A 24948-nucleotide genomic window follows, 5' to 3' on the forward strand; every position below is an offset into this window, starting at 1 on the left:
GCAGCCCCTACCCACACTGAAGCTATCCGAACCTAATCCATTGGTAACCACAACTGGTTTGGGATCATTATACAGTGTTGAGACCCATTTTGTAAACACCTTTCCAACGCCAAACCTTTCCAATGTGTAAAACAAATATGACCATTCAACCCTATCAAATGCCTTTTCCGCGTCTAATGAGACTACTACTCCTGGTATCTTTCCCTGATGGCAGGCTTGAATCATATTCAAAACCCTTCTAATATTATTGGATGATCTACGGTCTTTAATAAACCCAGTCTGATCCTCTTTTATGATATATGACAGTACCCTTTCTAGTCTCAATGCTAACGTTTTAGAAAGGATTTTAAAATCTACATTTAGCAAGGATATTGGTCTGTATGATGCACAATCTTCTGGATCCTTTCCTTTTTTAAGGATAAGAGAGATAATTGCCTCTTTCAACGAAGGCAGGATGCAGCCTTGACTTTATGCGTAGTTATACATGCCCATAAGTGGACCAGCCAATATTCCTGTGAATTCTTTATAGAATTCAGCTTGAAAACCATCTGGGCCAGGTGCCTTACCGCTCTGAAGTTGCCTGATTGCGTCAAGTATTTCTTGGACTGTTAGGGGAGCATTTAAGACCGATACCTGTTCCGGAGTTAGGTCCAGAAAGGTCAAATTTTGAAAAAATGATTGCATCCTCCTAGTCCTGTCTTCACAATCCTGCGATTTATATAAATCAGAATAAAATTTTCTAAAGATTGCATTAATCCTTTTATGATCATGAGTCAGAATACCCGTACTTTGCTTGATAGACGTGATAGTTTGAGGGGCCTTTTTTTTTCTTTGCAAGAAATGCTAAGTATCTACCCGGTTTGTCGCCAAATTCATATAACCTTTCTTTTGCAAATAATATTTCCCTCTTGGCTGTTTGGGTAAGCGTGGTGTTTAGAGCTGTCCTTAGGGCCGTAATCCTTTGAAATTTGATAATAGAAGGTCTATCAGCATATGCTGTTTCAGCTGCTTTTTAGTGAGCTTCGAGCAGACACTGTTGTTCTCCCTTTAATTTTTTCTAGGTCGCTGAGTAGGAGATGATCAAACCTCACGCGTAAGCTTTAATGGTCTTCCACATCATTGATGGGTTGCTAGCCGTACCGAAATTAATTTCTAAAAAAGTTTTAAAGTCTTGAGAGAAGTACTTTACAAATTTACTATCTTTCATCAGGAAGGGATCCATACGCCAATGCCGAGGGGATGTCCCGTTGTTCCTTACCTTGATTTCCATATATACAGCAGCCTGATCGGAAATTGCTATACTACCTATTTTACAGGATGATATGAAATTTAATAAAATCGAGGGGGCAAAAAACATATCAATTCTGGTATGACATTTATGTGGATTGGAGTAAAAAGAAAAATCTCTGCCCTGTGGATGGAAACATCTCCATGCATCTACTAATCCTAATTCTTTGTTCAGATCCACCAATTGTCTAGATCTGAGAGATACTCCTGCAGTGCCCTTGGGAATCCTATCTATTTCCGGATCCATAATACAATTGAAGTCTCCCCCTATAACTGTATGACGGGCACCGAGAGCCATCAATTTTGAGAAGGCTTCCATTATAAGTTTAAAGGCGTGTGCCGGGAGGCAGTACAAATTTAAAATCTCATATTCCTCTCCATTTATAAGGGCTTTAATCAGAATATATCATCCAGATTCGTTTTTTATCTGATTTAGGATTTTGAAAGGGAAATTCTTCCAAACAAGAATAACAACTCCCCTGCTTTTTGAGCTAAAAGAAAAAAAAGGGCCTGATCAAATCCACCCTGTCGTAATTTCAAGTGTTCTTTACCAACAGGTGTGTCTCCTGTAGGAGAGCTATATCAACTCTTTCTTTCTTGAGGTTTGATAATATTTTCTTCCTTTTGACTGGCAAATTACTCCCCTTGACATTCAAGGTGCACCACTTAACCGACTAATCAACCATAATCATCCAGGCAAATCAGAGACCCCTCGGGAGGGGAAACCCTATCCAGAACATCCCGAGCATAGAGCATATAAAATTCACAAAAATAAAGACTCTCTAATACACTCACAACAGTATAATAAAAAACTATTTCTAAATAATTTTAAAAAACGTATTTAAATGGAGATTTACCCCCTTGTTCCCAGGGGGTGTCACTTCCTTTCCAAAGGTCCATTGTGTCCTCTCCCAACCAGTGCCCCTCCCTTGACCCAGGAGCTCCTCAATAGGATGAGGAGAATTCAAATATACGACAGAGCTAGAGTTAACAGTGAGCACCCTACCCCCACCCACACCAACACCTGGATATATTTGGTAATGTTAATGCCATGTATAAACATATATAACTATAAAATTACAACCTCAACAAGTGATAATTAAATATAATAATACAAAATAACAAGGGAAAACAACCCCGCTCTTTGAGACAGAGGTAAAATAGAATAAGGTAACCACCTCCCCCCACCAACATTAACTAGACCCCCCGGCTTATATATATAGAATAATAATAAAAAAATAAAAACCAAGGCGGGGGGGGGGGAGAAAATCGTTAAGTAGAGAACAAATAAATAAATCCGTCTCCCCACTCCCCCAAGATAATATTAAAACAGTAAGGTAAAAAAAAGGAAAAGGGGGGTGTAAACCAGAGTGGGGGGAAGGCAAACCAACATCCATTATCTCTTACAATTTATCTAAGAGAGTCCAAAAATTCCTTAGCCTTTTCCGGCGATCCGAAGTTATACACGGATCCTTCATGGTTAAAGCGTAGCGTCGCTGGGTAGTGTAAGGAGTACGGAATATTTAAGTCCCTTAAACACTTCTTCGCCTCACCGAATGCCTTCCTCTTTCAGACCAGAGCTGGGGAAAAGTCCTGGAATAACATGATCTTGGATCCTTTATAAATCATGGCTTGGGAATCTTTTCCAAGATTTCTAGAGGCTTCTAGGAGTATCTGCCTCTCCTTATAGCTCTGCAGCGGAATAGGACCGGGCGGGGGCGCTGGTTTGAGCCGGGCCCGCGTATTGCAACCCGGTAGGCCCATTCTACCCTTACCTGGCCTGATCCAGCCTCCAGATTTAACAGCTGTGGAAGCCACCGTTCGAGGAACGCTGTAAGCAGGCCTTCCTCTTCCCATTTGGGAAGGCCCAGCAAACGAATATTTTTTCACGTCAGTGTGGTTCTCTAGGTCCAGACTCGCTGTTCGAGAGTCCAGACCCGATCCATGGCCAATTGTGCTGTAGTTTCGGAGGTTGCGGCCTTAAGCTCCGCCCCTCTGACTCGGCGCTCAATTTCCTTAATGTCTCAGTCGTGCTTTTGCAGCACGGCCAAGAGTGAGTCCCATCGCCTTTGGGACTCTTCAATAAAAGCATCGATCTTTGCATCCAGTTTGGAGATGATTTCCACGAGGCTTGCCACTGTAGATAAGTCCCCCGGGCGGCTGCGGACGCCTCTGCTGTGGCTGGAGAGGGTGGGGGAGGGGTTCCTGCTTGCTGAGAGCTGCAGGCTCCCTTCCCTTTAGTCATTTTTACTGAAGATTAGATTGTTTAAATTTAATACTAAGCAACTAATTAAATTAAACAGCTATTTTAAACGATTTGGTGAGTGTGGTGGGGGTGGGTGACCCACTTTGCCCAAGTCTTGGGAGGAGCACTGTAGACTCAGAATTGCTGGGCCACTGCCATCTTGGATCCCCCAACAAACTTTCTTAAAGTAAGAAGTGGAGATGATTGCTGATGAGTGCATGGAGATCAGTAGTATTCAAAACTGCTCAATTACCGTAGCAATCCATGCCCAAACACAAAATGTTTTGGATAACAATCACGATTGAACTGGTAAGTGGAAGGTCACGCTCAAGTATCATCAACAATAGGGATTCTAACCATTTTCCTCATCTTCAGTAGCAATACCATGTCTGAATACCTCACTACTAACATCTTAAAAGTTACCATCAACCAGAAATTTAACTGGATTAGCCATATAAATGCTGTGGCTGCAAAAGAAAGTCAGAGGTCAGGAATTCTCTTGCTTTCAGAATATTTGATTTTACATTGCAAGGCCAAAATCTGCATCAACTTTACAATGCATTTACTTATTAGTAAAATTTGCAGTTATTGGGTTATATCTTTGGCAACGCAGTTGATACAAACTAACAGTATGTATGATTTCCTCAACAGTGCTGTGGAGTGAAAAATAGCTAATAACTAAGGATTATTGGTATTATAAATAACAAAAAACAGAAATTACTGGAAAAACTTAACAGTTCTGTCACCATCTATGGAGAGAAATCGGAGTTAATATTTTGGATTCGGTGACCCTTCTTCAGAATAGACAGTAGCAAGGAAAAGTTGCTTTTTAATGCAGAAGTTAGGTTAGAAGAGGGGGTAAGGAGTAAATGAAGGGTGGAGATAGAGCTCAAAGAGAGAGGATAACAGTTGGATAAAGGAGTGGATAGTGGTCAGCCTAGAAGAATGAATACCTGCTACTGGGAACTATTCGTGTCTCACAATGAGTTGTGTGTAATAGCAGAGCATGTGATAACAAGGCTTAATATATGGAGATGGGGGGAAACATGGGGCAATTGTTCAAGCCCTGAATTTGTTGAACTTGATATTGAGTCCAGAAGGCTGTAGAGTTCCCAAGCAGACAATGAGGTTTTGTTATTCCAGCTTGTGCTGAGCTTCACTGAAACACTGCAGCAAGTTTGACACAAAGATGTTGGCCAGGGAACAGGTTGTGTGTGGAAGTGGCAGGCAACAGGAATCTCACGGTCATTTTTGTGGACAGAATGTAGGAGATTCCCCAATGTAGAGGTGGGAGCAGTGAATGCAGTAGGATAGATTGAGTGAAATGCAGGTAAAGCACTGCTTCACCTCGAAGCTATGTTTGGTCCCTTGAATACTGAGGAGGGAGGAAGTAAACAGCAGGTGTTACAGCTTCTGCAGTTGCAGGGGAAGGTGTTATGGAGAGCTGATGGTAGTGAAGGAGGAGTGGACAAGTACAGCCCGGAGGGAATGGTCTTTGTGGAATGCTGACAGGGGAGGGGGGAGGAGAATGCGTGTCTGGTGATGGCATCTTGATGGAGGTGGCAGCTAATGAGTGTCTGACTGTCGATATTGATGAGATGATAGATGAGGACAAGGGCAGGTACCTTATCGCTGGTGTGGAAGGGGCGAGAGGGGATGACGGTTGATCTGTGGGAGATGGGTTGGTTCCTGTCAACTATAGTGGGAATTATATTTGAATAAATTCTATATGCGTTCAAACTGAAGAAAGGGAGCCGTTGACCTGGATTTCAGATAGTTAATATGTAATTTTTCATTTGCATTTTAACTGTGATGAATCCTATTTTAGCATAACAACTTGATTTTGAAAATGAAAATAAAATGCGGGTTGTATGGCACTGAATTGGTCTTATGCAGAGCCAGCACAAAAATGGGCTGAATGACATCTTTCTGTCCTGTAACCATTTTATGATTCAATGATTTTAAACTGGAAACAAACTAGCTCTATCATGTAACCTCTTTTGATTTCAAAGAAATGTCAAGCACATTTTTGCCTTATTTAGATGGACATGCTTAGAAAGTCATATGCCTGCGAATTAGATGGTGAAATTGAAAACATAGCTGATTACCGCTTTTTGCTATGGTTAAGAAAAATTGAATGTTTAATATCAACTTATTAGAAGTAGATATTTTCAACTTGAGATTTTGTATATCTTGTTTTGCAGTAAAACGTACAGGAAATAAAATAATTCAATATGGTGACATTCTCGTAGATAGCACCAGAAATGCTGTTACGTGTTCAAATGATCCAAAAAGCTGCTTATGGCCTTCTTCACAAGATGGGAATGTCTATGTACCATATGTGATTGATAAGATATATAGTAAGTTGCTTTCATTAATAGCAAATCTTGATGTGTTCATAGGTTTTTGTGTATCTTAATTAACAAGCTGAATAAAGTGCTCATTGACAATACAGGAACATTAATAAGTGATTAAACCATGCAGACAAGAAAAATTGCAGATTCAACCTCCAATCTATATGATTTAGATAATTTCAGCTGGAACAGTGGCAGAGGGTTTACACATTCCCTCTGTAGCCCTGATTCAAGTCAGTTAAAAAAATAACAGCAACACTTTTCCTGAACTTCTGATAACTTTTGCTTAAAGTATAGATGTTAAATGAGAGGTTATCAATTTTGGCTGTGATGTCCTTTTCACCAGAGACAAATAGCCTACAGTTCACAATTGACAGAAGGTCACTAATGGTGACCATTGACTGTGGATCTATTTCTGGGGATGGGGTAGGGGATATTGCATTTTTTCTTTGACTTAGGGAGTTTGGTGAGCAAATTTCAGAAAGGTAAGACTTGCCACAACAATAAATATGAATTGAAAAAAAAATTATTCCAAGAGAATAATTGATTATTTTAATGAGCAGCAATTAAAATGAACATTAAAAGAATCAAGCAGCAGTGTTAAGTAATATACCTTTTTCTTGCCTTTTCTGTTATGAAGCAGAGTTTGAGGAAACAGGTGAGGACAATCAATCTTCATCCACCCACACACCTGCCTCCCACAACTCATTCACTCACATTCACCCAAGTGCTCATTCTTTCATACAGGTGTACTCATTTACTCACATAACCAAGCACTTGGAAGGGACCTTGCAGTGGTCTGCTATCCTTGTTCTTCTAAAAGGTAGAGGTTATGTGTTTGAAGATTGTGTCAGAGGAGTGTCAGTGAGCCACTACAGTGCATCTTGTCAATAGTACACAATGTTACCACAATGCGTTAGCGGTGATAGGAATGAATACTGAGGTGGAGGATGATCAGTTAAGTGGCACCTGGGTGATCATAGAATCCCTACAGGGTGGAAACAGGCCATTCAGCCCAACAAGTCCACACTGACCATCCGAAAAATAACCCACCCAGACCCAGTCCCCCTACCTTATATTTACCCCTGACTAATGCACCTAACCTATACATCCCTGAACACTATGGACAATTTAGTATGGCCAATTCACCTAGCCTGCACATTTTTGGACAGTGGGAAGAAACCGGAGCACCCAAAGGAAATCCACGCAAACATGGGGAGCATGTGCATACTCTACACAGTCACCCAAGGCTGGAATTGAACCTGAGTCCCTGAAATTGTGAGGCAGCAGGGCTAACCACCGAGCCACCATGCCGCCCAATATAGGTGATTGTTGACCTTCTTGAATGTTGTTGGAGCTGCATTCATCCAGGCAACTGGGGACTATTCTAGGGGTTAGAGAGACAGATGGTGATTTACATCCACAGTATTCCTAAACTCTGAGCTCCTCTGGTAGCCACAGTATTTATATAGCCAATCTTCAATTTCTAGTCAGTAGTAACCTCGACTGTTGATTGTGGTAACCCCATTGAATGTCAGGAGGTGATGGTTAGATTTTTTTATAGTGGAGATAGTCATTGCCTGGCACTTGTGTGATGTAAATGTTACATGCTACATATCAGCCCAAGTCTGGATGGTTTTCAAGTTTTGCTCATTGTGCAGAAAACAGCTTCAGTACCTAAGTGTTGCAAATGATGCTGAATATGATCATGGCTAATCTTGGGACTTTAATTCTACCTTCTTGCCATTTCCACATATCCACTGAGAACACGAAAAACTGTACATCCCATGTATAAATATCATCAATGATGGGGACTCAACAAGCAGCTGGGATAAAAATTTTCAGAAGTCCCTAGTCTTTAGAATGAATAACTTTCTCCTCATCATGGCCCTAAGTGATTTCCCTCCTCATGTTGAAATTGTGGTCACATGTTTGAGGTTCCCCAGACAATTTAAATGCTGTCTCAATATCTGTCCTGCCCTTTCAGAACCCTTAATTCTTCTAAATTCTAGAATATACAGCTACAATTAACTCAGCCTTTCATCACAGGCCAACCCATTCATCTGTTTCTTCACTGTAATGGCTCCAATGTAAATCCTTCTGCATGCAGTTAAAAATCACACAGCACCAGGTTATAGTCCAACAGGTTTAATTGGACGCACTAGCTTTCGGAGTGCTGCTCCTTCAACAGGTGGTTGTGCAGTACACGATAGTAAGACACAGAATTTTTTTGCTATAAATTCTATGTCTTACAATCGTGTACTCCACAAGCACTGATGAAGGAGCAGCTCTCTGAAAGCTAGTGCTTCCAGTTAAACTTGTTGGACCGTAACCTGTTGTTGTGTGAGTTTTAGCTTTGTACACCCCAGTCCAACACTGGCATCTCCAAATCACTTCTGCACGCAGTATTCCAGGCTTGGTCTTACCAAAGTTTAATTGTAAGATTTCTCCAATCACTGCACAAAAAGGCAAGCCTTGTCTTCTAATTTGTCTTCTAATATCTTTCTGATCTTACTTGCTAACTTCCTGATCTCCTTATACAAGCACACGAGACTTTCTTGAAATGTCATGTATTATGATTAAAAACATCTTTTCTATTACAGCCAGAGAGAATAACATGACTTTTCCACAGATTATATTCCATTTACCATCTTGCTTCCCAAATGGCTGTGGAGTATGCAGCATCTGGGCTGAGCCTGGAGCGAGTCCTTTCTGTCCACTTCACCTTTTCATTCCACTTCTCGTTGTTCTCTTTTTGTAATTCTATAGTTTTATTGTTAACTTGAAAACCATCCAGACTTGGGCTGATATGTAGCATGTAACATTTACATCTCACAAGTGCCAGGCAATAACTATCTCCACTATAAGAAAACCTAATCATCACTCCCTGACATTCAATGGGGTTACCACCATCAATAGTCGGAGAGGTTACTACTGACCAGAAATTGATGATTGGCTGTATAAATACTGTGGCTACTGGAGGAGCTCAGAGGTTAGGAATACTATGGAAAGAGCAGTGATGATGATATAGGAGAATTGAAGCAGCTGAAGGTCTGAAGCAGAATGTGGGCAGTGAGTCAGGGCATAGGGGAATGGCCAGCAGGCTGGAGCGGAGCAGGACAGCTAGCGTTCAGTGTGCCAGGGCAGAGATGGATGGCCAGCAGTTGGCAGGCTATGGAAGAGTAGTTGGTGGGCCTGAAGTGGAATGGAGCAGTTAGCAAGCTGGGGCCCAGAGCGGGATGGCTGGCAGCTGTTGCACTCAGCCAGTCACAAATGATAGTGAGTAGCTTCCAATTCTGGTTAGGGTTGGCCCAGTGTGTGGAAAGCCCCCAGCATGGAGCAACTGCACGTCATTGAAGGAATGTAATGTCGATATTTTTAACTTTATTTTCCTAATTTGTACTATGTAGAACTGTAACATAGAACTTGAATAAGCATGACAGTAGAGTCGCAAGTCAATAGGATAGTGAAGGAGGCATTTGGTATGCTTTCCTTTATTGGTCACAGCATTGAATACAGGAATTGAGAGGTCATGTTGCGAGTGTACGGAACATTGGTTAGGCCACTTTTGGAAAGTTGTGTGTAATTCTGGTCTCCTTCCTATCAGAAGGATATTGTGAAATTTGAGAGAGTTCAGAGGAGATTTACAAGGAAGTTGCCAGGGTTGGAGGATTTGAGCTATAGGGAGAGGTTGAATAGGCTGGGGCTGTTTTCCCTGGAGTGTCAGAGGCTGAGGGGTGACCTTACAGAGCTTTATAAAATCATGAGGGGCATGAATAGGATAAATAGACAAAGTCTCTTCCCTGGGGTGGGGGTGTCCAGAACTAGAGGGCATAAGTTTAGGTGAGAAGGGAAAGATATAAAAGAGACCTAACAACATTTTCACGCAGAGGGTCGTAAGTGTATGGAATACGCTGCCAGAGGAAGTGGTGGAGGCTAGTACAATTGCAGTAGTTAAAAGGCATCTGGATGGGTATGTGAATAGGAAGAGTTTGGAGGGATATAGGCCGGGTGCTGGCGGGTAGGACTAGATTGGGTTGGGATATCTGGTTGGCATGGACAAGTTGGACTGAAGAGTCTGTTTCCGTGCTGTATATCTGTATGACTCTATGACAATAAACCTTCATTCTATTTCTAATTCTGCCTACTCACTTAAAACTTTCTAGGTCTTTTGACAGCATCTTTCTGTACTCATAATTTACATTTCCATCCCACTTTAGTTTGTTAGAAAACTTCGATGCAATTGCCTCCGTCTCTTTGTCCTAATCATTAATATAGATCGTAAAGAACTGATCCTTGTGCCACTGCACTGGTCACAGCCTGCCAACTTGAAAAATGGCTAATTTATGCCTTATCTTTTCTTACTCATTGAGTTATGGAATCAGACAACATAGAAACAGGCCCATCAGCATACCATATCTATGCCGATCAACAAACACCAAACTACATTAATCCCATTTATCTGCACTTGTTCTGTAGCATTTTAAGTACTCATCCAGATGGGACCTACCAATCATTTCTGTTCACTTACCAATCCTGCATCTGTGATAATATATTATCCCAACTCCACAAGCCTTTCTCTTGCCTTCTCTTCTGCATGATAACCTTATCCACAGTCTTTTGGAAATCCAATTTTACCACAACTGTTGATTCCACTTTATGTACCCTACTTGTCACAGCCCAAAGAGCTCAAGTAGATTACTCAAACATAATTTCCCTTTCATAAAACTGTGTTGCCTTTGATCATTTCTTTTTGAGAAGATGTAACATTTGCTAAATTCTAATCTGATGAGACTATTTCAAAATCTAGTGAATTTGACAGCCTTTATCTTTAAAGCTGTCTCTTTTAAAATTCTAGGATGCAGGCCATTAAGTCTTAGGATTTGCTGGGTTTTAGTCCCTCAGGTTGCTTCAGTCATTTCTTGCCTGCAGATATCAATTGCCTTAATTTCTTCATATTTTAACAGATATATTACCTTCCATTGCTGGTATTTAACTTTTATCTTCACTATGAAAACAGTCAAACACATGAGAATGTGGCAAGTTACGTAAAATGCAGGCAGAAGTAGGCCATTCAGCCCACCGAGCACCATTCATTTGTTTTTGCAAGGTCTGGTTCCTCCAACCCGGATATTGATGACGTGTACCAACTGTAGCCTGTCTTTTGTGACCGGAATGTCTTGGCTAAAACACATCTTCAAGTGATACTGGCATTGAGGGTGTGCCATCTTTGTGTCCATCTCCTCCTCATAGGTTTCTTTGATGCTAGATGGAGGGGGAAACCCACAGGTTTTTACGGCCTTGTCAGATGTTCTGAGGGGTTGGGTATGTTTTACTCCTGTACTATTTGTGCTTCACTTACACTTACTTAGTATGTCACAGGACCTGACCTCATTTACCCATGCAGGGCCATTCCTGTGGTGTCGACACCAAACTTCATTTCCTGAAGTAAACTTTCTCTCTTGCTTAGAAGAGTCTTGTGTCCGACATTCCTGATGCTGTTTCACACCTTCCCACCACTACCAGGTCTGGGAAAATCAGACTTAACTTGGTGTGGAGTGTTCCAGCAACTTGCTGGAACCATCCCTTTAGTTGCGTGAGGGATGGTCCTAGAATCAAACAAGAACTGGAACAGGTTTGGTATCTAGTAAAGCTGAAGACTATTTGTTCAAGCCTGCCTTCAAAATTTAGACTGCTCTTTCCCTGGCTGCTGAATGGTATGAAGCTGTCCTTATGTGCCTAGTGCCATTTGACTTTGGGAAATTCTCAAATTCCCTGCTGGTAAATGATGACCCATTGTCTGTGACCAACACCTCTGGGTTTCCCTGCCACTTTTCGTTTGTCATCCCATGTTTGTTGAATGAACACATGCATGTCCAACCATTTTGAATGGGCTAAAAACTTAGAGCCCGTGAAAGAACCGGCACAGTTGATGTGTAACCAAGTCTAGGGTTTTCCCGGCCATTCCCAAGAATGTGAAGGAGCAGTCAACAGTAATTTTTGTCCTTGTTGGCACCATGGGCACTGTCTCACCAACATGGCTATGTCAGCATCCAGTCCTAGCCACCAGATATAACTTCTCACCAACATCTTCAGTTTGGAAACTCCTGGTGGAGTTCAGCTAGTATCTGACAGTACCCTTTGCTTGGAACAATCACTCTTGTTCCCCAGAGTAATATACCTCCTATATGGTGATCTGGTCTCGCAAGGTCCAGAAAGTTTCATTTCTGATTGTGAAGACCCTTTTGTTCCCCACCCCCATCACCACCAGCTGTTTTAGTTTTGCCAGGTTAGGATCATTTTGTGTCCACAGTCTGAGATTGTCCACAGTGGCCAGAAGGGTTTCCAGAAACTTTAAAACCAGAATGGACATTTCCAGTGGCAGCAGTAGCAGTGATGTATTCACCAGTGGAAAGTGGTTCAGTGCATCCGCATTTGCAACTTGGCATCGCAGAGAGTGTTCGAACTTGTATTTTTAAACACTCAGAATAAAAGCTCATCACTGAACTGGAACTGAAGCATGGGTGGCACGGCTCTGTCTTAAGCAGGGGTTTGTGGTCTGTTATTATCATAAATTTCTGTCCATAAAGGTATTGATGGAACACCAAAAATGACTGCCAAATCTTCCTTCTCTTTCTGGGCATGTCTTCATTTGGCATCAGTTAAAGTCCAGCAAGCTTACGCTATCAGGCATTCCGCTACCCTGGGCCACTGGGGAGCCAACACTACCCCGATATTATATGGAGAGGCATCTCAAGTCATTTCACTTGGGATGGTAGAGTGCTAACACCTTAGGTGATGATAGCTGCTTCTTCACTTCACTGAAGGCTAATTCTTGGCTACAAGAACATTTCCAAGGCTGACTCTTTGTCAATAGGAAATGTACAGGTGCCAGGATGGAGGCCAAATTACACATGAATTGTCTGTAATAACTTACCAACCCAAGGAACGACCCGAGGCACCTTTGATCACCTTCACTTTTCTTCCAACAGATGCAACACAGTCTTGTTGAATCTGTAGCCCAGGTAGGTCACTTAGAACACATATTTTTCCCTTCTAAGGCATACTCCAGCCTTGGAGAAATGTTTAAGCACTTAGTCCAAATTCTCTATATGCTCTTTATTGGCCTTCCCAGTTGTTACCACGTAATTCAGATAAACGGCGACCAGAGATTGGCCTAATAAAATGTCCATCGCTCACTGGAAAATGGCTCAAGTTGATGATAACCCAAGAGGCAGTTTTGTATATTGATACAAGCCGTTATGGGTATTAATTACAGCATAACTTGGGAATTCTCATGTAATTGAAATTCCAGGTATGCATGACTCATGTCTGGCTTCATGAAGGACAGCGCCCCCAACAGTTTTGTGTGTATGTCCTCTATGTATGGGATTGGGTATTTATCCAGCTGCAAAAAGGGTTTCACTGTTTGAAATCCCTACAAAGGTGAACTGACCCACCAGGCTTCACAATCAGTATGACTGGTGCTGCGGATTCCGCAAAATGATTCTTTTGCTTTCCAGCCTCCTCATTTTTGCCTCTGCATTTGCATGTAAGGCAAATGGCACTGGGCTCGCTTTGCAGAATTATGGAATTTTTTTTGGTCAACATTTAAGGTGACCTTAGCTCCTTTGGTAGTCCATAGACACCTCTGAAAAACCTCTGGGTATATAATTAGGGTTTCACTCAGGTAGCCATTTGCTAATTGGAAAATGTTGACCCAATCAAGTTGAATCTTTCTGAATCAATTTTGTCCCATCATGCTTGGACCCAAGTCTTTTACTGCAATCAATGTTAACTGAACCAGTTGCTTCTCACAAGAGCCCAGAAATGAAGTTGTATCCTTAATTTGTTATGGTTCCCTGGTATAGGTTCTCAGCTTGGTCAAGGTCTTATGCAATCTTCATGGTTGGAGTCCAGAGCAAATTTTGGTAAAGATTGGTTCTATAATCATTGATACAGCTGTGCCAGTATCAGCCTCCATTGAAACTGGGTGACCACTTAAGATTAGATTAGATTCCCTACAGTGTGAAAACAGGCCCTTCAGCCCAACCATTCCACGCTGACCCTCCAAAGAGTAACTCACCCAGACCCATTTCCCTCTGACTAATGCACCTAGCACTAAGGGCAATTTAGCATAGCCAATTCACCTAACCTGCACATCTTTGGATTGTGGAAGGAAACCAGAGCACCCGGAGGAAACCCACACAGATATGGGGAGAATGTGCAAACTCCACACAGACAATTGCCTGAGGCTGGAATCAAAGCTGGGACCCTGGTGCTGTGAGGCAGCAGTGCTAACCCACTGAGCCACAATGCCACCCAATACAGATGATGTTGACCTTCTTGAATGTTATTGGAGCTGCATTCATCTGGGGAACTGGGGACGATTCCAGGGATTACAGAGAGAGATGGTGATTTACCAGTCACAGTATTCCTAACCTCTGAGCTCCTCTAGTAGCCGCAGTATTTATATAGGAGAAAGTGAGGACTGCAGATGCTGGAGTACCAGAGTTGAAAAATGTGGTGCTAGAAAAACAAAGCAGGCCAGGCAGCATTCGAGGAGCAGGAGAATTGACGTTTCGGGCATAAGCCCTTCTTCAGGAATGAAGCTGGTGTGCCAAGCAGGCTGAGATAAAAGGTAGAGGGGAGGGAATTTGGGGGAGGGGCGCTGGGATTACGATAGGTGGAAGGAGGTGAGGGTGAGGGTGATAGGCCAGAGAGGGGGTGGGGGCAGAGAGGTTAGGAAGAAGATTGCAACCAACCCAACCGCCCCGTGGCTGAACACTTTAGCTCCCCCTCCCACTCCATTAATGACATGCAGGTCCTTGGCCTCCTCCATCACCAGACCCTGGCCACATGACGCCTGGAGGAAGAGCGCCTCATCTTCCGCCTAGGAACCCTCCAACCACACGGGATGAATGTATATTTCTCCAGCTTCCTCATTTCCCTTCCCCCCCACCTTATCTCCGTCCCAACCCCCGGATTCAGCACCGCCCTCTTGACCTGCAATCTGCTTCCCGACCTCTCTGCCCCCACCCCCTCTCCGGCCCTCATCCTCACCTCCTTCCACCTATCGTATTCCCAGCGCCCCTCCCCCAAATTCCCTCCCCCCCTACCTTTTATCTAAGCCCGCTTGGCACACCAGCCTCATTCCTGAAGAAGGGCTTAAGCCCAAAACGTTGATCCTCCTGCTCCTTGGATGCTGCCTGGCCTGCTGTGTTTTTCCAGCACCACATTTTTCAATAGTATTTATATAGCCAATCTTTAATTTCTGCTCAGTGGTAAACTCCCCGACTGTTGATGGTGGTAACCCCATTGAATGTCAGGAGGTGATGGTTAGATTTTTTATAGTGGAGATAGTAATTGCCTGGCACTTGTGTGATGTAAACAACTGCCAAACCTTAAATGGGCCATCATTCACAGCAAACCACCCAGCCTTCAGGATAATATCGATCACTACACTGCATAACCATGCCACAGTAACCTCTGTAAGACATGCCAGATTGTAGACTTGGATACTAGCATCACATGTGGGAACACCACTCTCATGTACACAGCAAATACTCATGTAACTCGGCCAACGTTGCCTGCCTTATACAGTGCAGGAAAGGATACCCTGAGGCATGGTATATTGGTAGAGACCATGCAGATGCTGTGGCAATGGATGAATGGACATTGTACAAAAATACCAGAGAGAAATGATCCCTCCCAGTTGGGGAACACTTCAGTAGTCAAGGACATTCAGCTCTAACCTTTAGATAAGTATTCTCCAAGGCAGCCTTCAAGATACACAACAACACAGAGTCATCAAGCAGAAACTGATAGCCAAGTTCCGTACCCATGAAGACAGCTTCAACCGTACCTTGGATTTATGTCACCTACCTTGAACCCCACCGTATGATCTGTACCTCTAAAATCTTCCTTATAGTTTTGACACCATCATCTAGATAATTTGTTATGATCTCTCGTCCTTAATTAGTTTGTATAGTTTTGGATTACTTATTACTTTGGTTAGACCTCGGATGCAACTCTTATACCTATCATGTTATTCCAGCCATTTGTTTTGTCTCCAGCATCATCTTATTTTAATTTTTCTGTAATTATCTCTCTGCCTCAATTGATCGGATCATAAACCATCCGGTGACTTGCTATTCAGCTGTTGACATTTTACTCACACCATCTGACATTCTTGATCTCCTGTGGAGATTCATTCAGCCTGTCAACCCTCGACTCACAATATTTTTGTGATCTTTTGATCTCTCTGCCTATAAATTTTGTACCTGAGTGCCTCTCTTCGTTTCACCTGATGAAGGAGTAACGCCCCAAAAGCTTGTGATTTCAAATAAACCTGTTGAATGATAACCCGCGTCATGTGATTTCTTGTCCAACTCAGTCCAACTCCTGCACTTCCACATCATGACATTGTTCCAATCACAACATAATCCATTTATATTACTTGTAAATTAATGGAGGTCCCAGCACCAACCCTAGTGCCACTATATGCTGCCCCAAACAATTTGAACTTTCATTGCAACAACGTTTGATGTTGCATCTTGTCTGGTGTTATCTTGAAATTTGGGAACAATACATCTACCAATTCTCCTTTATTTACAATGTATCTAACTTGTCAAAGTGTCCACAAGGTTGGTCAAACATGATATCCCTTTCACAAATCCATGTTGACAATGTATGATTACCTCAAGCATATCAAAGTACTCTGCTATAACTTCTTTAGACCATAAGACATAGGAGCAGAAATTAGGCCATTCACCTGCTCTGCCATTTGATCATGGTGATATATTTTTAAACCCTATTTTCCTGCTTTCTCCCCATAACCTTCAATCCCCTTGGCAATCAATAACTTATCTATCTTTGTTTGAAACATACTCAGTGACCTGGCTTCCACAGCCTTCTATGGTAATGAATTCCACAGCTTCTCCTTATCTACATTCTAAAGGGTCTTCCCGTTATTCCAAGGCTGTGCCTTTGGGTGCTTGTTTCTTCTGCCAATGGAAATATCTTACCAATGTCCACTCTGTCCAGACTGTTCAGTATTCTGTAAGTTTCAATCAGATTTGTCCCCCTCATCCTTCTCAACTTCATTGAATGTAATTCCAGAGTCATCAAATGTTCCTCATATGGTAAACCTTTCATTTCTGGGATCATTCTTGTTAACCTCCTGTAAATCCGCTCCAAAGTTAATACATCCTTCCAATTTTGGGGCCCAAAATTGCTGATAATACTCTAAATGTGATCTGACCAGAGCCTTATAAAGTCTCAGAAGTAGGTCCCTGCTTTTATTTTCTAGTTTTCTCAAGACAAATGACAACATTTATTTGCCTTCCTAACTACCGACTCAACCTGCAAGAGTACCTTAAGAGAATCCTAGACTAGGACTCCCAAGTCCTTTTGCACTTCAGATTTCTGAATTTTCTCCCTATTTAGAAAATAGTCCAGTCCACTTCCTATCAAAGTGCATGATCTCACACTTTCCACATTGTATTTCATCTGCCACTCCTTTGCCCACACTCCTAACCTGTCTAAATCTTTCTGAAGCCTCCCCATCTCCTCAATACAACCTGTGCCTACTGAGCTTTGTATCATCTGCAAACTTAGCCAGAATGCCTTCAGTTCTTTCAGCTAGATCATTAATGTATATAGTGAGAAGTTGTGGTCCCAACATTGACTCTTGTGGAAAACCACTAGTTATCAGCTTCCATCCTAAGAGGGACTCTTTTATTCCCTACTCTCTGCCTTCTGCCAGACAGCCAATCTTCCATCCATGCTAGTACCTTGTGTCGAACACCATCAGCCATTATCTTACCAATCTCTTATGCGGCACCTTATCAAAGGCCTTCTGGAACTCCAGATAGATAATATCCATTGGCTTTCCTTGGTCTAACCTGCTTGTTACTTCCTCAAAGAATTCTAGCAGATTTGTCAGGCATGACCTCCCCTTGATGAAACCATGCTAACTTTGCTGTATTTTACCATGCACTTACAAATATTCAGAAATCTCATCCTTCACAATGGACTCTAAAATCTTACCAATGACTGAGGTCAGGCTAATCAACCTATGATTTCCCATCTTTTGCCTTACTCCCTTCTTGACTCTTACCCTCCCTGACCCTAGTGATACCTGAAAGATCACTACTAACGCCTCCACTATCTCTTCAGCTATTTCCTTCAGAGTTCTAGGATGTAGCCCATCTGGTTCAGGTCATTTATCCACTTTCAGACCTTTCAATTTTTCTAGCACCTTCTCCTTGGTGATTGCCCCTGTACTCATCTCTGCGCCCCAACTCTTGAATTTTTGGGGTATTACTTGTGTCTTCCATAGTGAAGACTGACACAAAGTACTTATCCAGTTCTTCAGCCATTTACGATAGCTACTAACATTTTCTACTATGTCAGATATGAAAGTAACTTGCCTGTATTTTTCTGCTTTTCATCTTGCTCCAATTTTGAAAAGAGTCCCATTTCCTAACTCTTGTCAATCTGCAGTTCCAACAATTTACTCACTGCCACTTCTCTGATGATAGATCCTCAGTTCTTCTCTCACTTCCATTTCCTGATTTATCACAGCATCCATTAGACCAGAGACTCTTGTAGTTGCAACATCTAGCAAAGCCCATCTCCAGGAGTGCTGTATTTTGAAAGCCATGCAGCTTGGCTATGAAAGTTATGAGGAGAGATGGCAGAGAAGGGGAGGCTGGCACCAGGCTTCTCACAGAGCTAGAGGTTTTTGTGGATGGTTTGGTGAACAGGAGAGGCCTCCTTTTCCCGGAGGACTGACAGAGGAAGCCACACTTCCATACCATGCCAGCAGAGTCGGAGATAACCACCAAGATAAGTGTCATCTCAAGGGTGAAGAGTACCGGACAGCCATATAAAGAAGTCAATTATCTTATCTACCTTGCCAGGATAAATGCAATACTCTGCAGTCTGACATCCTCTCTGTTGCATGAACTTTTGTAACCCCCATACTTTCACACTATTAACCCCACATGCACTCAATGCTACCTCCTCACTCTCTCAGAACACTTCACCATCTTTCTCCCGACATGCATCAGCTCTAATAGTCATGCCACTTACTTGTGCTATATTCATCAGGCTCTAATCAGGCCCCTTATATCATTACAGGGTATGTGTCCCATAACAGGATGGGTAATATCCAGCTGGTGATGGGATACTGGATATCTCTGCCCTCAAGCACTCTGATCGGAGAAGACAGGCTGTGCTCCGGCAGGGGTACAGAGATATCCATGTCCTGACAGCCAAGTAAATAACACTTATCATGTAAATACAATGATCATGTTAAACAAACATCAAGCCCTACTATTAACCAGTGATTGCAATGCCTTCTGCCTCTTATGCCTTATAGGTGTATCCATCTTCCTGAGGAATGGCTTTTCACCTGCAGAGAAGAGTACCTCGATTTCCCCAGAAATTATTGTGAATGCAATGATTAGAGGGACCATCATCCACACTGCTTGCAGGACTGCAGAGCAGCATGGATGAAAACATATCTATAGGCCCTATAGGGGGATGCAGTGCATTACAGACACTGGAAGCTGTGCAGGTGAATGAAGGAAAATACTGCTCAGAGAGGAACAACAGCAACAGTCAGGCGTACAGGAAACACTAACCTTCATAGTAGAGATGCTGGTGATTCAGCCAGTCCAGCGACAGCCTGCTTGACATAGCTGCAATGTTACAACAGTGTATCTAGTTCTGTGACCATCTTTCTGCCTCCACAGACAGATTGGTGGCAGCCATGTGAAGAGATAGGCCCAGCACGTTCCGGTTCTGCAGGACAATCCACCATTGGTCCTCAGAATAAAAGGCAGGGATAATGTAGGCTTGGGAGGCTTGACCATAGCCGAAGTGCCTCCTTCTCATAAAGAGAGAGCACAGTGCCACAAGTCGGCCAGCCCAAGGAAGAGCAACACAGAGACCTCTCTGAAGTCAACAGTGAAGACTGCAGAGATAAGTCAGACTCTGCTTGCTCCTCTCCCAGTCCCAGGTGCCACACCACCCTGACCAGATGACTGACTGTGGACAAAACCCTGGACTGATATAGGAGACTTCCCTTGAACATTTTGGGACCCGTAACTGACAGGTGGCCCTGTGGATTTTGCCACAGACTACTCCCCTAGGACATGTTGCATGGTTTGCTGCAAATGCCCAAATGTTTGGCGTAAGCACTGAGGTCTCATGTTACAGGTTCTAGTCAGATGTGCCTGATGCAAGGCAACACGCATGCAACCTTGACTGGGGACATCTGAACAACACAGTCATCTGCCTGATAATGTGGCTACACCAACTTGCAAAGCAAGTCACAGCAGGGAAAGGCATGCATACTGCGGGCATGCTGGTGGGCATCAGGTGAATATATGCTGAGAGACCAAAGGAGCAGCCTTGATAGGCAACATTGTCCATGGCATGTAATGGATTCTTTTCCCCGTGCAGGACCTGTACCTGATGCAATAGTACACAGCTTGTTACCAGTATGCCTTGTTGGATCAGTCAGCTTGGAGGATACAGTGCCTGTGCACTGGTAATGACTCCTTGAAAGTGCAGTGTCAATATCCATGGTAGGAGGGTGTGAATGAAGCTGGTGCTGGTGGATCATGCCCTGTTTTGCAGTTTGTCCACAGGCAAAATGAAGGTCTTTTGGAGCAAATGATAAGTTGAAGCTGCCATGAACCCTTTCTGGTTTCCATGTTGAATTTTCCTAATGGCTAAATTGTATGGTTAAGTTTGGTAAAATTGCAACCCATAGTAAGTTGAGCTGTCAACAAGTAATGATGAGTGTCATTTGGGAACTCATTGCTGTTTAACGAGAATCTTCCCATGCCACTTGAGAAAAAACAAGAAGATGTGGTGAGATGATTGGTCTCACTGAACATTTTGACAGATACTACCACTGATCTCACAATAGCCTATGCTATTCAAGCCTATATTTTGGGATATCTTTGTCTCAGACACTAATGTTTCCCTCCTTACATTTTTGATTTTTAAATATTATGTCCAGTCTTCTGATCTGCCATCTATTGTTGTTAAATTAAATGCATTTACTTTACTTTTGTTACTATAGAGTCAAAGAGTTATACAGCATGGAAAGAAAATTTGGTCCAACATGACCAAATATCCTAAACTGATCAAGTCCCATTTGCCAGCATTTGGCTCATATCCCTCTCAACCCTTCCTAATCATGTATCTACCCAGATGAATTTTAAATGTTGTAATTGTACCTGCCTCTACCATCTCCTCTGGCAGTTCTGTATACACACCACCTTTTGTATAAAAAGACAACACCTCAGATCTCTTTTGAATCTTTCCCCTCTCACCTTAAGCCTATGCCCTCTAGTTTTGGACTCCCCTACTCTGGGAAAAAAGACCTTGGCTATTCACCCTATCATCCCCCTCATGATTTTATAAATCTCTATAAGGTCATCCCATAGCCTCCAATGCTCCAGGGAGAACTCCCAGCCTATTCAGCCCCCTATATCTCAAATGCACAAATTCTAGCAATATTCTTTTAAATCTTTTCTGAACCCTTTCACATTTAACAACATCTTATATCAGGGAGACCAGAATTGAATGCAGCATTCTAAAAGTGCCCTCACCAATGTCCTATACAGCTTCCTTGTAAATTTTCTTACTTGTTGTCATGTATCTATTCTGCATATTCTGAAATATCCTCTTAAATGTCTGCCACTATATCTCCATTTACCAATCCTTTAACCTTAATCTACTTCAACCTACTCTGCTTTTATGCCCTCATAATTACCCACATTTAAATTTTAAAAAATAATAGTCCTGGATCCACTCCAAATTCCCCTCAAACTGAATGTAAAATCCAATCATGTTATTGTTGCTGCTCCTAAGAGTTGCCTTCAGAATTAGATCATTGATTAATCTTCTGAAGAAGAGTTGTTACCAATCTCAAAACATTAACTCTCTAACTTGCTCCTCAAATGTTGCCATTTCTACTGACTTTCTCCAGAGTTTCTTTGTTTTTATTGCAGATTTCCAATATCATCAGAATTTTGTCTTTATTACGTTAATTGACCTTATCTCATTGCACAATGCCTGGTCTAGCATACCTACTCTCTGGTCATCTCCAGAACGTATTTTTCTAAGAAACTATTTCATTCTATGAGCTCCTTATCTAGGCTATCTCTGTACATCTGGCCTTTCCAATCATATGTAAATTGAAATCTCCCAATATTATCATCATACCTTTCTGAAAAGCTCTCATTATTTTTTTCTTTTATAGCTCACATTACCATGGTTACTGTTAGGGAGTCTGTATACCACCCCACAGTGACTTATTGACTTTATCATTTCTACACAAACTGTTTACGGGTCTGGCTTTTTTGAAATTAGATCATCCCTCTCTCTTGTGCTAATAGCATCACTTCATAACAGAATCACACCTCCACCTGTTCCTACTTTACTGTCATTCCCAAGTGTCTGTCCACTTTAATATTCAAATCTCAATCCAGGTCATCCTGCAGTCATGTGTCTGTAATGGCTACTAGACCATACTTACTCATTTCTATTTGCACTTCGAGTTCACCTGAGTTGAGGCAAATTGTACATACTTGGAGTTTTCAACTGATGACTACCAATTTTTCCTTCTGGGATCTCTCCCCCTCGATTTTCTGATTGCTGCCTCATCCCACTCCTGACTGCTGATACCCCTACTCTTGGTCTTTCCACCCTTCTCACCTTCCTGATCACATACCTGCTTTGTTTGATTGGATAACTCTACTGTGGTTACACCATCTCCAGAATGTATCTCATTCTTCTTTGATCACACACCATTTCTCGTATTCAAATTTTAAAAAATCCTTTTTCAACAGCTTTTCCTGGTCACACATCCAACCTTACAGAAGCTGGGTTTCCCAACTGCTGTCAGTGACTCACTCGTTATATTTAAAGTAGATATGTTCAGTAGAATACTGGGAGAACTCACCTGTTCTTTACTTGAACAGTATTGTGGATGTTTCTAGGGCTTGCATTTAAAGTGTCATTGGAAGCCTCTGAAAGTACAGCACTCCATTAATAATTCCATAAAGGCTTCAAAAGCTCTGTATTTCCTCATAGATTATTCAGTTATAGTTCGTTCAGCTTACTTCTGATAATTATTTTTCATATTGTAATATGTCAATTTAATCACATTACTATCATGCTGCCAAGTTTAACGTACTCTATTTCTTTATTTTTGTCTTTTATTGTAGCTGAAGATCAGACAAAACTAATATGGAAATCTCTGAATGAGATTAGTTCCCTTACTTGTGTGAAGTTTTATTATAGGCGACAAAATGAACCTGGTTATATTTCTGTTCAGTCAGAAAGTGGGTGAGTTGAAAGATGCAGGAATGTTTTTTTTTCAGATTACTTACAGTGTGGAAACAGGCCCTTCGGCCCAACAAGTCCACACCGCCCCGCCGAAGCGCAACCCACCCATATCCCTACATCTACCCCTTACCTAACACTACGGGCAATTTAGCATGGCCAATTCACCTGACCTGCACATCTTTGGAGTGTGGGAGGAAACCGGAGCACCTGGTGAATGTTGTGAAGTTGTTTATGTATTCACTGAAATAACACATATGAATGATAGTTTAAGATTTTATAAATGTTACGATTTCTTGTAATCTAACCACAAAACATGCTTAGGCTACATCAGGTGAAAATAAAACTGTGTAAAGCCAATTTTTTTGTGTATATCCAATGAATCAGTGTCTCTTTAAAAAGGTGTATCAAATACCAAATTATTTTGTTATATTGGAAGAATGAATCATTGATCAACACAAATATTTACAAATACAAAGTAATGAGACTATGGAAGGGAAAGAAATAGTGGAAGTCTAAACTAAATTATATAGGCTGCAAGGCACAGTATGTTAAGGCAATTTGAGAATATTAATACAATACTCACTAAGACTAGGAACTCATTATGTGAATGCATTAAGAAATTCATTAAGGTTTTGAGATGTCTAACCAGAGAGGTACAGCAGAATCTAAGGATATGATCAAGGAAGTAAATTCAACATCTGCTAGTAATATAAAACAGTGAGAGCAAACTGCAAACCTATTTTATATTTCATGCCACTATTCTTAAATGGATAGTCAAACATAGTCAACAATTCAACAAAACCATAAATTATCAATGAGAAAACATCAATTGAGAGAGAAACTCTTATTATCTGCCAATGAGACCACATTTTAAATGCTGCGTATAATTTTGATTGCCATTCTTACCTTATCACCGATAATGATAATATCATAGAGTTTCACTTTAAGCTTGAATGTAATGAAGCTAGGGTCTTAATTCTGAACAAGGGAAACTTAGAAGATATGAAGGGCAAATTGAGGGCTATGGTAAAAGTTTTGACAGTACACAGACAATTACTAGTATTTAAAGAATTCCTATATAATCTCCTTTGTGGCACAGACATCTAATGAGAAGGGTGAATTAATGTGACTAACAAAAGAAGTTACAGAGTACATTAGATCAAAAGAATTTTTTTTATGAGGCTGACAGGAAAAAAAATGAAGATGGTGGATTGGGAGCAGTTTAGATCCAAACAAAGGATGAACAAAAAATTTGATAAGTAAAAGCAAAAGATAAATTGAGTGCAAACTGATAACAAACATAAAGGAAGATATCAAATCATCTTTAGGTTTGTAGAAAGACAAGGAGATATGTAGGACCATTACAGATGGGATAGAATAATTTACAGTGAAGAACAAAAAAAATTGGTGGAGAAACTAAACAATATATGTCTGACTTCACAGAAGAAGATACATAAAAACTTTCAGAAATACTGGACAATGAAAGTTGTTGTGAAACTGAGTGCACCTGAAGGCTGTGGAGGCCATGTCATAAAGTCATACAGCACAGAAACAGACCCTTCAGTCTATCCAGTCCATGCCAAACATTATTCCAAACTAAACCAGTCCCACCTGCTTGCTCCCGGCCCATATCCCTGCAAATCTTTCCATTTCATGTACCTATCTAAATGTCTTTTAAACATTGTA

At 41.7% G+C, this 24948-nt stretch overlaps 1 protein-coding gene across 1 annotated transcript in view; it reads left to right on the plus strand.

The window, feature by feature from the left end:
* LOC140493869 (low choriolytic enzyme-like) overlaps positions 1–24948 on the plus strand; it is a 96922-nt gene that overhangs the window by 19534 nt on the left and 52440 nt on the right. Inside the window, exons 2-3 of the mRNA XM_072592862.1 lie at positions 5737–5892; positions 23142–23262. Coding sequence (XP_072448963.1) covers positions 5737–5892; positions 23142–23262 — 277 coding nt within the window. The remainder of the gene's footprint in view (positions 1–5736; positions 5893–23141; positions 23263–24948) is intronic.

This window comes from Chiloscyllium punctatum, chromosome 22 (assembly GCF_047496795.1).
Source record: "Chiloscyllium punctatum isolate Juve2018m chromosome 22, sChiPun1.3, whole genome shotgun sequence".
NCBI lineage: Eukaryota > Metazoa > Chordata > Chondrichthyes > Orectolobiformes > Hemiscylliidae > Chiloscyllium > Chiloscyllium punctatum.